The sequence below is a fragment of the Equus caballus genome, chromosome 30 (assembly GCF_041296265.1).
Source record: "Equus caballus isolate H_3958 breed thoroughbred chromosome 30, TB-T2T, whole genome shotgun sequence".
Taxonomy (NCBI): Eukaryota; Metazoa; Chordata; class Mammalia; order Perissodactyla; family Equidae; genus Equus; species Equus caballus.
The window spans coordinates 24,414,289-24,430,790 of NC_091713.1; the positions used below are offsets into that span (position 1 = coordinate 24,414,289).

At 37.9% G+C, this 16,502-nt stretch overlaps 1 protein-coding gene across 1 annotated transcript in view; it reads left to right on the plus strand.

The window, feature by feature from the left end:
• The window catches only part of USH2A (usherin), a 747,192-nt gene that overhangs the window by 233,496 nt on the left and 497,194 nt on the right, over positions 1-16,502 (plus strand). Inside the window, exons 20-21 of the mRNA XM_001915645.4 lie at positions 215-359; positions 15,980-16,210. Coding sequence (XP_001915680.3) covers positions 215-359; positions 15,980-16,210 — 376 coding nt within the window. The remainder of the gene's footprint in view (positions 1-214; positions 360-15,979; positions 16,211-16,502) is intronic.

Here is a 16,502-nt window from a genome sequence, read left to right on the forward strand (position 1 = left end):
ATTATTACCTCATAAAACAGTGTGATTGTACAATTATCAATTAAATCCTAGCTTGTTGAGACTCTTCAAAAAAAAAAAAAAAATCCCTTTTCCTAGTAGTGGCTGGCAGGAATTCTCTCTGTCTGAATTCATGGAACTTTGACTGCCAAGATTACGTTTCTCACGCTGATTATCTGTTATCTGACTTTCGTGGTTTTTGTTGTTTGCCTTGAAGGTGTTGGACACTGCAAAATCCCAAGAACTGTATTATGTTGTAAAAGGACTAAAACCTTACAGGATTTACAACTTTACTATTTCTCTCTGCAATTCAATTGGTTGTGTCACCAGTGCTCCGGGAGCAGGACGGACATTAGCAGCAGGTAAGCCAGTTTTAATGGCCATGAAAAATATACGGTGTATTTATAAACAAACATCTACCAAGCTCACTGCCTTCTCTAGTTTGGATTTGATCTTTGTCTTTTCTGCTTTCTCCTGCTTCCTCACGAACCCTGATGACTGCCTACCTTGACATTTTTAAAGAAAAAACTAAACAAGTTTAAGAGGCGCCTAGAAGCCCTGAATTGCAGCTATGTCATAATAAGAAATATAATTAGATGCAGAGTGACACCAGGGCGTGGCCGCCACCTGAGGTCCTAGCAGTGTCCTGACAATTCTGAGAAGTGTTCAGGAAGCTTCCTAGGAGGACTCAGGATAGTTCTACCCTCACTGTTAACTCTTTTTTTGGAGGGTTGGGCCCACCCACTCCTGTCCTATGGGGCTAAATGCTGGCACCTAGGAATTAATGGGTTGTCCTGGTGTTATATTTTGCTTTTATTGGACAGGCAGCAACATAATTTTTAAAAAAATTATTTTATTGAGGTCATATGGGCTTACAACATTGTGTAAATCTCAGGTGTACATTACTATATTTCAGTTTCTCTGGAGACTGCATTGTATTTAGACCAACAATCCAGTTTTTATTCATCGCCATACACTTGTGCCCATTCATCCCTTTCACCTTGGCCCCACCCCATTCTCCTCTGGAACCACTAGTCTGTTCTCTTTCTTTGTGTGTTTTATTGTGTATCTTCCACATATGAGTGAAATCATGTGGTATTTGTCTTTCTCTGTCTGACTTATTTCGTTTAGCATAATACCCTCAAGATCTATCCATGTTGTCACAAATGGCACAATTTTGTCATTTTTTATGGCTGAGTAGTATTCCACTGTGTGTGTGTGTGTGTGTGTGTGTGTGTGTGTGTGTCTGTGTGTGTCTGTGTGTGTCTGTGTATAACCACATCTTCTTTATCCATTCTTCCATTGACGGGCACTTGGGTTGCTTCCACATCTTGGGTATTATGAATAATGCTGCGATGAACACAGGGGTGCATAAATCTCTTTGATTGTTGATTTCTTATAATTTGTATAAATATCCAGTAGTGGAATAGCCAGGTCATATGGTATTTCTATGTCTAATGTTTTCCATACTGTCCGGTTTCTGCATCCTGTTTTCCATAGTGGCTGTACCAGTTTGCATTCCCACCAGCAGTGTGTGAGGGCTCCCTTCTCTCCACATCCTGTCCAACACTTGTTATTTCTTGTCTTCTTAATTACAGCCATTCTGTGAGGTGATATCTCTTTCTAGTTTTGATTTGCATTTCCTGGCAGTGGGGTAATTATTAATTCATTTATTATTAATAAGAAGCTCTTAAGTTTATAAAATTTAGGTAGAAGACTTATCAAGTATGATTGTAGTAGGAGATGGTTTACATCAATTTTTCTTGCTTCACTTAGAACAAAATAGGTTCATACAAACTTGATTACATGCATCACTAACACCTATATAACTCAATTACTCTGCTTTTAGTACATATATATATATTTTTGAGGAAGATTAGCCCTGAGCTAACATCCACTGCCAATCTTCCTCTTTTTGCTGAGGAAGATTGGCCCTGAGCTAACACTCATGCCCATCTTCCTCTATTTCGTGTGTGACGCCTGCCACAGCATGGCTTGACAAGCGGTGTGTAGGTGTGCACCTGGGATTAGAACTGGCAAACCCCGGGCCGCCAAAGCAGACGGCACGAACTTAACTGCTGCACCACTGGGCTGGCCCCTGCTTTTAGTATATTTTCAAATCAGTTTTTCTGTCTGCGATCCAATAAGATTTAGTTTTTTGGTGTGCTTTAAGGAAATTTCCTTAAGGTTAAGGGACTCCTAGATGAACGATGGATATCGTATGAATATATTTAGCTATAAAAATTTTCCCTAGATCTTATCTTAACTGTCTTCAGGTCCAATTCTATAGTTTTGTTTTGTTTTAGTTTAGTCCAATTCTATAGTTTTGTTTGGCTCAAATTATCTCATCAAGTAGTATTGTTTCTTAAAATTTTCCATCAATGAGAATGATTCCCAAATTCTAAGAAACTGTTTTATTAGCTCTATGACTGAACTCTGTATTTTTCTATATTTAATCTCTATATATTTCATATATATGCATACATTTATGAAGTACCTAGATTGTACAAAATATCATTCTCCTATAAGACTGTCTATTTATTTTTGTATACTCTGTTATTAGAGGGTTTCTGAATATGTATAACAGAGAAAGGCTCCCTGTCTCCTTTGGGAAAAATGACACAATTTGGGACTAGAGAACAAAAATTAAAAAAGGACTCAGCCTTTCAGGCTAGAGAAAGTGAAAACAGAAACAGCACAAGCTAAAGATTGGCCTGAAGTATAGTAGAGGATAGAGGACTCCCAGCCATGAGGCTGAGCAGAACTAAAATCATGGCTTCACAGGGTTATAAAACACTTACAAGTCATCTAGGGTGACTCTCTAACCAGTGATAATATGTTCTCAGTAACATTCCTCCCAAGTGTTTGTCAAACCAAGGTTTGATATTTGTATTTATTTATTTTATTTTTGCATGTGTGTGAGGAAGATTGGCTCTGAGTTAATATCTGTTGCCCATCTTCCTCTTTTTGCTTGAGGAAGATTGTCGCTGAGCTAACATCTATGCCAGTCTTCCTCTATTTTATGTGGGATGCCACCACAGCATGGCTTAATGAGCAGAGCTAGGTCCACGCCTGGGATCTGAACCTGCAAACCCTGGGCCACTGAAGCAGACCATATGAACTTAACCGCTATGCCACTGTGCCGGCCCCTGTGTTTGATATCTTTAGTGGCAGGGGAAATACTACCTCTTGGGGAAATCCATATTGTGCATAGAGACCTCTTTTAAAAGGTGACTGCTTATGTTGATCCAAAATATCTCCCTTTGGCTTCCAGTCGACAGTCTCACCTACTCCCTTGGGGGCCGTCCTCAGTCTGATTCATCTTCCTCATGACGTCACTTCCAATCCCATTTTCAGTAAAAATACCCCCAACCAACTCTTCTCTCCTTCAGGCTGCATACCACAGCACCTCCACCTGCACCTCGCATACATAGTTTCTAGCATTGTTCCTACAGACACTCTCCTCCAGATGAGATCTAGTCTATCTTTTCATAGACGCAAACAAACTAAAGGAAGACATGCCTGTCCCCAAAGATAGAAGGATCCTGGTGATGGGAAGAGAAAAGCAGGAAAATGTCTATAAAACAGAATCCTCACTGCTCAACGTGCCAGTGATAACATCTGTGCTAACGTCATCCTCCTGGGTTGCAGCAAGAAGTTTCTGTGGCGTGGAAGACAATGCACCTGAGTGTTCTGTGCAGCTCTCATTTTAGTCACTGGTGAAAAGACTTAAGCCACTCCTGGCCACTGGAAGAGTAATGGGTTAAAACTAGTCTTCTGAATTCTCTCTCTGACTCTTTATCCTTGAAAAATAGAATTTGGAAACAACTTATATTCTCTGAAAGCCATGAGATGTGCAAATTAATTGACTTTTAAAAATGAAAACTTATTCATATATTTAGGGAAAAAATGATAAGCCAGAAGGCCAGGGCCTAAATTTGGCCTCTGCCACCTACTTGCTGGGTGACCTTCAGTAAATTATGTTACTTTTGTGCCTTCATTTTCCAATTTATAAATAAGAATAACAGAGGCCGGCCCTGTGGCTGAGTGGTTAAGTTCATGTGCTCTGCTTTGGTGGCCCAGGGTTCGCCAGTTCAGATCCTGGGCTCGGACCTAGCACGGCTCATCAGGCCATGCTGAAGCAGCATCCCACATAGCACAACCAGTAGGACCTACAACTAGAATATACAACTAGGTACTGGGGGGCTTTGGGGAGAAGAAGAAGAAGAAAAAGAAGAAGATTGGCAACAGATGTTAGCTCAGGCGCCAATCTTTAAAAAAAGAAAAAAAGAAGAATCTATTTTATAGGGTTCTTATGAGGTTTAATAAACGTTAGCATATATTAATTATTTAAAGCAGTACCAAGCAAAGAGTAAATCTTCAATATAAATTATTTTTATCATGATTATTTTCATAATTTTTATGCGATACTTTTATCAGTCACAATGTAAATGTTATAGAATTTCTAACGTTATCAAAATCATGAAGTTTATTTTACAACTGTGGTTCCATAACATCTTTATAACATACTTGTAACAACAGAGAGCCCTAAAACTAAGGATTATAATGCAAAAATAAACTGGAGGAAGGCTAAAATCTAAAAGCATGATTTTTCAGTTCTGTGAGGAGTATGTCATTCAGAATTATGATATGCATTTTCAAGTTTTGCTCAAAAACTACAAATTTCAAATTTGGTGTTTGCAATATGGAGTTAATAATGAGCCGTAACCATATCATTACTGTATTTTATTGTGAAGGCTCAATTCTTTAAGCATCTCTTAAGGACTTACTATTTAAACCATGTGGGGGATTCAAAGATAATCCTTTCAAAGATACCTTAATGGTGTCTGCATTAAGACATTGACATATAATGAGTGGGATTAACATCATGGGGACATGTGAGAAAGGATAAAGGAAAGCTATGGGAACTAAAATATGGGATAGATAACTTTGATTTGGGAGATTGGGCAATTATCTCAGATTAAATGGTATTCAAGATGGACTGTAAAGGATTGGTAAAGATCTTTGCAGGTATTTACTGAACATATTCCGTGCTAGTCATTGCTTTAGTACTGGTCTTGTTCTAGTGACTAATGTGCTGAAAGCTGGGGTTTATGAAGATTTCTCTGGCAGTAGAGTATAGAATAGATGAGGAGACAGTGTGTAAATAGAGTCTGGTAGACTTTTCTAAGAGGTAATGAGGGAGTAAATCAGATAAATAGAAGCAAAGATTGAAAGAAGGGAATAGAGTGGGATCAAGGAAGAGAAATCGACAGGTTAAGAAGAGGCAAGAATTGAAGATGACAGTAAATATTGTAGACCATGGTGATGCCATGAAATATAATGGGAAAGATGAAGAAAGGGCATATGGGAGAAATAAACCCATGAGTTTAAGTTTGATCATTTGATAGAAGCACATCCATGACAATTATAACCAGCCAGCAGCAAAAAATGCAAACGTGGAGCTTAAGAATGACCAGATTTTGGGACCGGCCCCGTGGCTGAGTGGTTAAGTTCATGCGCTCTGCTTCGGTGGCCCAGGGATTCGCCAGTTCGAATCCTGGGCGTGGACATGGCACCGCTCATCAGGCCATGCTGAGGAGGCATCCCACGTGCCACAACTAGAAGGACCCACAACTAAAAATACACAACTATGTACTGGGGGACTTTGGGAGAAAAAGGAAAAATAAAATCTTTGGGAAAAAAAAAGAATAATGCTGATTTTGTAATCGTCTGCTTATAGATGTGAGTTAAAACTATGGATGATAGTGAATTAGTGAAGGCAGAAAAAACGCAAAATAAAATCCACATCTCAGTGAATACTTACATTCAGGGAGAAACGGGAAAGGAGGAGAGAAATTATCAGAGTTAGGAAAAGAACCTAGAGAGAGCAGTATCAGAAAAGTCAAGGGAAGAGAGAATTCTAGAAGGAGAATCTTGTCTGTAGCATCATACGCTGTAGGGAAAGCAAGAGAAATGTGAACTACAAGCAAGGTGGGGTCAAGGATGAGACTCTGGGAACAGTCTAACCAGCATGGTTGGAACAGAAGCTGGAATGTAAAGAACTGAGCAGTTGCAGGAGACGATGTAATGGTAAATTTAAAATGTGTGGTTCTTTGTTCTTTGCCAAAAATTTCCTTCTACCCAATTTCCATTCAAAAAAACATTAACTTTTGTTCTCATTTGAAATCCTTTCCTTTCTGAAGGAAAAGTTATTTTAGTGTTCTTCTGGGCAAATGTTTATTTCTTAATCCCCGTAATATATTTTGTCAGAACTCTCTGATTCTTCATCTGCCAAGTAGAGAATAAAGTCACTTATAGGACAAAAGTGTGGGAAAATCATTTTTACTTGCTGTTTGATTTATTTTAAAATACAGCTTTTTCAGGGGCGTTCAGATCACTGAGAATGGACATATTTGTTTTTATTGGAATGCAAAGAAAAGCCCAGCAATTATAGATCCAATATTCTGCTTGCTGCTTTTATTTTCAGTAGATGAATAAGTTTTTTTTTAAAAAAAATTTTAAGATTAAACATTTAGATATAACTCACAGATATTAAGTTGCAGAGATAAACAATGACTAGGTTGGTTCTTTTGAATGGTCAACAGGTTTGGCATAAGAAAGGAATATAAGTTGATCTGCAGCTTTATGATTCTTCCTGCTATTTCTTCTAGTAATAAAATTGCGATTTGGAGAGTATATGTTACTACAACAAATTCTAATGGATTTCTGAGAAATTTAACTCTTAAATCTAAATGTAGTTTGTATGAGTTCATTATCGGAGATTAAACAAGCCAGCGACCATTCAAAAACTTTGAAAAAGAGCACTGAAATTTAGAAGTAGTGTTCAACCTTTTTGAAGTACAGAATCACGAAAACGTTTCCTTCTTAAATCTCAGCCACAGAAATCAAAAAGATACTAATAAAGATCAGTTTCATTAAAAAGCTTGAGAATTATAATTTGCTCTCTTTTGTTTTAAATATTTTTCGATTAGAGACATGATTAGAATTGGTGTGTTTCATCCAGAATATATGTTGCATTGTCACTCTTTAGTTTTGTTTGTTTGTTTTTGCTGAGGAAGATTTGCCCTGAGCTGACATCCACTGTCAATGCTCCTCTTTCTTTGCTTGAGGAAGTTAGCCCTGAGCAAACATCTGTGCCAATCGTCCTCTACTGTTTTGTATGTGGGACACCTCCACAGCGTGGCTGGTGAGTGGAGTAGGTACACATCTGGGATCTGAACCCATGAACCTGAGCCGCCAAAGTGGAGCACATGGAACTTTAACCACTGGGCCATGGGGCCAGGCCCTGTCACTCTTTAGTTTCGAGGCCCATGACAATGATTTCAGGGAGGTATTCTCTCGGAAGCAGCTACATCTCTCCATAGTAAAATCTTGAAGCAGCATCATGGGTGGCTTTGGTATTGCTTCTGGGTGTATGTAATGAGCTGATGCACTCGGGCCTCTTAGACTTCTCATTATACTTTTCCTCAAGATTACCTTTTTAATCGAGGAAATTTGTGCATTTCCACCCTTTGCCAATTAAGTACAATTTAAACCATTCTTAAGCGAAATTCCTTTTTGAGATCCATTCCTTTAGGAACAATGGGCTATTTCCTTTGCCTGTCATAAGTTGACCTCTACACTACCAGCTTAGAAGTGCCCATCTCGCATTAAGCAAGTAATTAGTGGTGCATTAAGGTATTTTTCTGTGTCCAAAGTAAAATGTATAGGCCGTTTGCTGCTGAGTTGAAAACACACATTGTTTTGCATGCAGGTACATAAGTCTTTTCACTGTGGATAGGACCCAGAGTGATTAAACAAGCATTCTTAATATGTTAATTTATAATTTTAATTATAACAATCTTGTATATATAGTCATTAGTGAATACTAATATAAATATTTTTCTATCTTTTTATTCATAATGCATAAACCAATCATCCAGTTACTTCTCTGAGGTTGCCTGTTTTTGCTTCATAATACAATCTTTGTTCTTAGTTATGAATGCATTTTGTTCGTTCCTGTCTTGAATAATCCCTCATTAAGCTAGTCACTTTCTGCTCCACGCTAAAAAGGAAAAATTATCATGCAAATGTGGCATGCCATATTAAAAAGCACATTACAAACACTTTTGTTGCTGTCCTTCAATTAGTTTCCCTTCTTTGAATTTAATTCCGTTTGTTGTTAAACTCCCGACTTGACGTATGGACTCATGAATCTGAGGCTGCTGCCAAGAAAGTGGGGGGAAAAAAATCAAAGCTTCTTCGAAGAGCTGCAGAGGCGAGCTGAAATGAATTTGCTTCACCTTTGACAAGAACACTTGAAGAGCACTGGAATCCTCTGATGATTCAACTTAGCTAATTATCCAATTATTTATTTCAGGAATAAAGGCCCTGTTCTACAATTAGAGAAGTGTAAAGCAATCTGAGACATTTTCTAATGACAGATGACATAAGCGACTTCGAAGATAAACATTATCTGTGCAAACTTGTCTCCCCAAGTATTTTCAGCCAACCCTTCTTGGGTCTCAGCATCAGTGAAATCCTGAATACGCTGAAGGGGTTTTTTGGTTTGTTTGCTTTGCTCTTTCAACAACAGAAATTATTTCACGCTTTTAACCAACATGTCAAATTTCCGTGGCTCTTCAGCAATGTTTAAGTTGTATTTCTCTTGATTAAAAGCTTTTGGTTCAAAGCAATACTTTTTAATTGCCTAATGATATAAGTCAGTTCTTAGGAAAGAACCGCACATTTAGGAGTTCATTTGCAATATAACTGAAAAATTCATTGCATGGCAGTAAAACAATTTACTGTTAATTACAAGGAGAAGAATTTGCTGTAGCATGCTCACAGATTGCCATGAATCATACAGCACTCCTAGAGATTTATAACAGATGTGTAAGTGGGATGAATTAGCAGGGTTTAATAACAGAGACACAAATCATGCAGACTTCAAGGAGCTTTAATTGATATACTAGAATGTGACGGGCATGAATCACTCAGCCATTCAACAGCACTGTAACATATGGTCAGCACAATATGCTGCATCTTAAATCGGTTGGTGAGTCGCTGGTTGTCCCATATGGTGGAAGCAATATATTTTTCATGATTAAAAAAAAATACATCCATTTTTTAAAGAAATATGATTGCAAAGCATGTTTGTTATGAACAGTCACCTGAATGCCAAACTGGGTGTTTTTTATGATTTTTTTTTTAACATGGCAGCTTCCCAAAATAAATAGCGACGACTACTTGTACTACCAGATCGCTGGAGGCGTTATGAGAACCAAATTGGTGCTGTTGGCACACTTGATCCACAGCAAAGCCTCATAGAAGAGCGTGGCTGAGCATAGCTGATATTGTCAGGGAAATCCTTCAGAGTGGGGAGAAACAAAATAAGGAATGATGTCACTTTCAGAGAAGTTCGGGAATGCAAATAGAATAAAAGGCTTTGAATGGGAGACCTTTACTTAGCAGGTCAGAGAAGTGGCTATGATCATACCTAATGTAACAATCAGATGCAACATTTTATACTAATCTCTTAGTTAAATGTTCAGTCCTTCTGGAACATTCTAAAAGAAATCCTGGCAGACCATCACATAGATGGTAGTACCAATTCCATGTCATTCTTGAAGAATCATGGCAGTTTATGGAAACAGGTATCCTGGTGCAGCCCAGTAAATGGTAGCGTGCAAAAATCTTTTTTATTCAAACTAAGATCTGGCAGCTTCCAGCAAAGCTTTTGCAGCCTTAGTAAATCTGACAGACTTGAAAAAGGAATATTGCAGCCTTAGAGCTGTGGCTGCCAGAATTTAATGTCAACAATTAAAATTTATTTTGATCCTTACCTACTGTTTATTACTGTTTGTATACACAACAGACCTTACTAATACAGAGATGCACTATTAGATGGCATTACCATCTGTTCACAGTGAAACGCTGGCATCTGTCTTAGATGCTAAAACTAAAATGATATTATTTCTAACAAAACAAAATTAACTGCTTTTTACTCACCAACTTTAATTTTGAATGTGTGGATGCGCCCAAGGAAAAGCCTTGTTGATAAAATATGTAATGACCTCTGTCGCCAGGTCTGCATTTAGATTTGTGACTTTAGTGGGGCTTCTATCGGCCTTATTGGCATGGGAATTCACACTTTTTAAAACACTGTTTTGACTTTATAATGTATTAACTATAGTAAGTCATTAAAACAACACAAGATATGTAAAAATGGACTGAATCAGAGAGACTACAGTAGGCAAAATATTTTGATAGGTGTGCCCAAAATAAGTACAAGGATAGAAATTAAACAGACAAAAATTCATCTGAATAAAGTTGCCATAGGTCCCACAGTAACACCTTTAGGAAAATATAAACTGTATTTTCTTTGTTAGACTAATTTTTTTTTTCCTTTGGTGAGGAAGATTGGCCCTGAGCTAAAGTCTGTCACCAATCTTCCTCTTTTTGCTTGAGGAAGATTGGCCCTGAGCTAACATCTGTGCCAATCTTCCTCTATTTTATATGTGGGATGCCACCACAGCATGGCCTGATGAGCGGTGCTATGTCTGCAACCTGTATCCAAACCCGGGAACCGCCGGCCACGGAGGCAGAACATGTGAACTTAACCACTTTGCCACCAGACCGGCCTCAACTAGACTATTTTTAATTTTCTCCTACACTGCCATATATAAAAGATTTATACTCAGGCCCCTTTCCTTGTTTTTAAGCCTAAGTATCCTATTTAAAAAGGGCTCTAGCTTTTTGACGTTAAGAGAATTTGGAGTATCAAGGACAATGGCAGTTTCCACACTGATGTTGGATCCATGATGCTACTTTCTGAGAAGCCAGACTTCAATTCCATATATCACAAAATAATACATTGTGTCGCACCAGCATTTAGTGCATGTACACAGTGCATTAACCGTAACTGTAGTACATTTATTTGTGCTAGAAGAGACTTGAAAATGATTAAAAAATCAATATTTTGCTGTCTGAGAAGCAAGTGTTACGATGCATTTAAGTAGTTAATTGCATAAGCCCCATAAAAGCTTCAAGTTTGGCTAGCAAGGATGCCGTAATTACAGTCCAAGCACCTACCTTTTATTCATGGTGGACTCTAGAGAATGGTGCGTGCTGTTATCATTACTGCTGGATGTGCAGTTCCAAAATCATGGGTCCTCTTGTCTCTTCACATGCAGGATGCTTGTGATGTGCCGGTTATTGATCACCTGAATGACATCTGGTTAAGGGAGTGTTCATTCCCCAAGGAGGTGATGCCCTTTAAATTCTCTAAAAGCAATGCTTTCTGGCCTTTCATTGTATCGTAGAACACATTGAAAACTCATAATATTTATATGCCATACTGGGGTAAAGAAACAAGCTGATAAGCTAGCTGGCTTCCTGGAGAGCTAAGGGGATCCAAATGTCCGATACCCCTTCACAGTTTACTAACTGAGAAGTTTACTAACTGTTTGAAAATATTCTATCGTAGAATTTTGAAACTAGAAGAGATCCTAGACATAATCGGGTCTGTGATGCTCTTCAACAAATGAGGTACTGAAGAACTGAGAGACCAAATGGTGGATTAGCCAGTGTTCCATAACCAGGGACCTCAAGAGTCAGTCTAGAACCCGAGTTTTCTCCTTTCCAGATCAGTTCCCCTACACATCTTTCTTGAAGGAGACTATAAACAAGGAAGGAAATGGAAACATAGATTTTGTTCTTTTTTCCCCAGTCAGAGAGTAGATAGTCAACAAGGCAACTTTGAGTGATCTCAGTGTCCTCTTCTGGACACTGGTTGGACAGCAGTCTCCGTAGGGCTGTTGCCAACTGGGAAATGCGGCTTCATGACCTGGATTTTTTGTTTGAGTCCTGGTCTTAGTGTCCTTTCCCACATGTTTTGGCTTAGTATTTCCTGTGACAGTTTTGCATCCCTGAGACAAGGTGCATGAAGAGGTCTTACGTTAGCCTGCCCCCTACACACCCCTGAAATATGGAAAGGCTATCATTCCAGAATTCCTGTCTTCATAATAGACAGTTGGTGATGTCTTAACGTATCGACACAGCCATGCAGTCTTCACAGACAACAAACTCTTCCTTGAAAACAAAAAAGAGATTCCATTTTAAAGACCTATCTGCAGGAGCTTCTTTTCTTTTCCTGCGATGCTCAAACTCCACACTACATAAATTTTGCAAGTGTAAATTTATGCATTACGATATGCTATTAATCAGATTATAAAGTAAGAAATGCTGCATAAAGATGAATATATATTATCAGAGCATTTTAGAAAAGAATACTTATAAATAGAAGAGCTGGACCAGAAATTGGATTACAGTGCTGTTGCAGAAAATAGAAGAACTTTGTAATTTTATTCCAAGTGGAAACAGACTTTGTGTGTTCTTATTCTTTGAAACGATGGATATTTAAAGATCTACTTTATACTTTACATTTCTAAAAGGATTTTCTATGTAAATACAGATGGATGTTGCATGTGGATGAATTGTACCCTTTTATAATAAGTAATTTGAAAGATGTGTTATTGGCTAGTAATAGTGCATCGTATTTGTACAGAAATTTGTTTTTTAAAACATAACCAATTACACATATTGTTTCTAAAAGCAGTTATTGTCAAAATGTTCCACTGAAAATTTATCTTCATGTTGTAGACGGGAAAAATGAGGTAAATATAAGTTTTAAGTGATTTTCCTAAACTCATGTAGAAATGGCAATTAAAAAGTGAAATATAATTTCTACAATTCTGCAGAGTCCTTTGCACTATTCTATGTTGTCTCTTAATTTACTGTCTTATGGTTAAGAAACTTATACCTATAATTCATTCATTTTGATAATCTGACATATAATCTTTTATTCTCCCATCTCTCAACAATTCTGTGTTTGCGTGCACGTGTTTAATAGTCCAGGGGCATCTGTTTTTCTTCTCATCATTCTACGTATGTGTCTGTGTGGATGCGTGTGTGTGGCCAGCCTAGTTTAATTGATTGAAAATTCCCCTCTGGTCTTAGAGGAACTCTGAAAGGGAATGACTCAGTAGGGTGCTCACCCTTTCAAACACGCTGGGTTGACCCCTCCAAGGAAAACTACAACATCCCAACTGGAAGGTTATTTCATTGTTTGTAGGCAAGAGTTAAAAAAAAATATACTCCATTTCACCTCATTCTCTGGAATTGACTTGCCAAGAATAGTCTAACTGGTTGGTGGAATAAGACCCTTGTGAACCGAGGAGAAGTGCTCTGCTGCTTGTTAGAGTTTAAATAATCAACATTCATTTTAGTAGATTCTCAATGCAAGAGTGCCCTTATTGATTATAATCATTTTGCCAAATTTAAAAAAGCATGTCCTTTCACTTTTAGGGGATAGTAAAACAAAACAAGAACAAAAAATCTCTACCGAGTTGCTGGAATGCCTTTTGTTTTGCTTGACTCTAAATTTATATTCCTGATGAAAAAGTGATTTTGGATCACGCTATCAATGGAAAAAGCCTTCTGAATACTATCGTGGTACGAAGCTTCATCATTATCCCGGTCCAGCTGGGTGGTCGGAATAAAGTAAAAGCAGATCAGATGTCAACCAAATGAGACCTTGAGGAAGAGGCTGCTTTTAAATAAGAATGCAACTCTTCAATTTAAGAGTACGGGAGGTTTAGTCATGATTCTCTAAATATTTATTTAAAATGGAAATCTTATTCTCAACACATCAAATATGCGTAATTTGTGATTCTCTAAATCTTTGCTCTCCAATATGGTAGAGATATATTTGGCTATTTAAATTTAAAATAAAATTAGTTAAAATTAAACAAAATTTAAAATTCCATTCCTCAGTCTCACTAGCCACATTTCAAGTTCTCAATAGTCACATGTGGCTGGTGGCTACCATATTAGAGGGTATAGATCTGGAACATTTTGATATTAGAAAAAGTTCTATTGGCTAGCACTAGAATAGACGGTATTTTCCAAACTGAAAAGTTCTGGTCCTCGTGTCCCAGAACACCAGGGAATCTCAAGTGGAAAACAGAAAACATAACAGAAGAGCTCAAAAATTCCTTTTTTGTGCTCGTAGGTAGCAAACTTTAGACAATGAAAAATGCTGTAATTAATCCTCCATTGCTTGCCAGAGCCCAGGACTCAAAAATCTTTGACAGCCCTCCTCCAGTTAAGCTCATAGCCAATAATGACCTGCTGAAATTTTAATACAAAGATGAAACTCCAAACTCCGAAGAGAAACTTAGTGGGATAAGAAATTTCTGGATGGCTTAGCTTTCTATTTTGTTTTGGGTTATTTTGAAGACAGATCATAGCTCGTAGAATAAAATCTTTGAGAATCCACCATTTAGCTAATTTTGGGCAAGGACTACTAAGGGAAATGATGCATAAAATTTACAGATTCATACATATATAAAAATAAAAATATCACGTGATATTTTTGTGGCAGAAGATGAACAGAATTATTAATTATCTTTTTAAGTTGATGCACTTTTTGCTCTATGCCCTCTCTTCTTTACTAAAAATTAAAATAGAATCACAATTAATTGTTTCTTTTGGAAAGCTGGCCAAGCTTTCTAGAAAGTGATGAATAGTAATTGTTCTAAGCTATTTTAAGGTGAATTTCCTCTCATGGTTTAAGGAGATCAATTCTTGTATTCACATCATTTTAATTTGTGTTTATTGAAATGGGCAAAGACTTTGTGTCTGCATAAAGCTGTGTTAACAAAAGTATAAATTAAAAGTCCGTGGCCTTTGTTTGGGCCAAATAGGCTTGGGCATTATGACATTTATTTCTTTCTTCTCTTTCACCTCTCAAATCTAGCTGACACAATTAGAGTGGATATGAATGTCAGCCTACAAACTCCACTGTTTAAGGAAAAGAAACCAAAACAGAACTCATTTTTCATAATTCAGTTATTATTCTGATCCCCATTCTGGTAGATTATAGGGAAAATCTCAATCTGTTAGTCCTGGGGTTTCCTAGGAGCCTCCAAAACCATTTGGAATGGTGTTTGCTATTTATTTGTTTTAATTTAAGCCAGTTACTAAGCTTCAAAAATCAGAACATTATGGGGCCTGGCCCCATGGCTTAGTGGTTAAGTTTGGTGCGCTCTGCTTTGGCGACCTGGGTTCACAATTTTGGATCCCGGGTACAGACCTACACCGCTCATCAGCCATGCTGTGGCAGTGACCCATGTACAAAATACAGGAAGATTGGCACAGATGTTAGCTCAGGGTGAATTCCCCCTTCAAAAAAAAAATCAGAAAATTCCACATAAAATGACTTTTTTTTTTTTAAACCAAGTAAAGGATTTGGCAACTGTAGGTCATTGTTTCTATGTCATCCATTGGCTGGCACAAATAGTGATCATTTACCCCCACCCAGTTCTTCTTCCCACACTGCCTCTTTTCTTCCCAACTAACCCATTTCAATAATGTTCTTCACCTGCTTGGCCTCTGTGACTTGCAGCTGTGAGCCGATGCCACATGAAGATAAGAGGCTCTGCCCTTTGTGATCAGGAATCACTGGCTGCAGATTTCATGAGCAATCTTCCAGGTCCTGGGTGAGGTAGCTCCCACTCCAGCAAGGGGAATTCTCCAGAAAAGGGGGCAGCCATGAGCCAATAGAGACCAATAGGCACGGAAGCTGGAGCATTTAGTCACATGCTTGGTAAAGAGAATCTGAGTGGGGCACCAACAGGCTATAATATATAATGTCTATTATTTAGCAAGAAAAAATTTTGTTTACTCATAAAAGTTTTGTGTTAAGTATTTGTTAGTCATTTAACTTTTGCTTAGTCACATTTAAGATAAACTCTATCCAGTGTTTTCAGTTCCTAGAACTACATAAATACCTGAGACCACAACTTATTTGATTTTTGTGTGATATACACAGGTGCCTGTGTACATATGTGTGAATATCTGTGTCTAGAGATAGAAACCCAATTCTCGAATGTAACAACTGTTTTCTGATATTTAGCACCAGCCCAACTGAGGCCTCCTCTGGTTGAGGGAATGAACAGCACAGCCATCCATCTTATGTGGCTTGAACCTGAAGAACTGAATGGACCTTCTCCTGTATACCAGCTAGAAAGGAGAGAGTCATCTCTACCAGCTCCAAGGGCCAAGATGATGAAAGGCATTCGTTTCACAGGAAATGGATATTATAAGTTCCCCAGCTCCACTCACCCAGTCAATACAGACTTTACCGGTAAGTGTGTTTGACATCATTATATTTAAGAGCCACTAAGCCCCAAGGTGTGTTCTATTATTCTGATATCTCCTTACAATGAATTTTTACTATACCTATTTATAGAAATACTAATTCAGCTCTTCTGTAACTTTAGCCTGATTGTGTCAACATGCCCATCTTTTTAGTATTCTGGGAAAAAAAAGTGGGGTAAGTGGAGGAAAGAAAAGAAAAAGAAAACAATAGATGTGGAAAGGCAGCTTTATTGGATGAAAACATGTGCTGGAATGGCTCTCAGACACTTTCCCAGAAT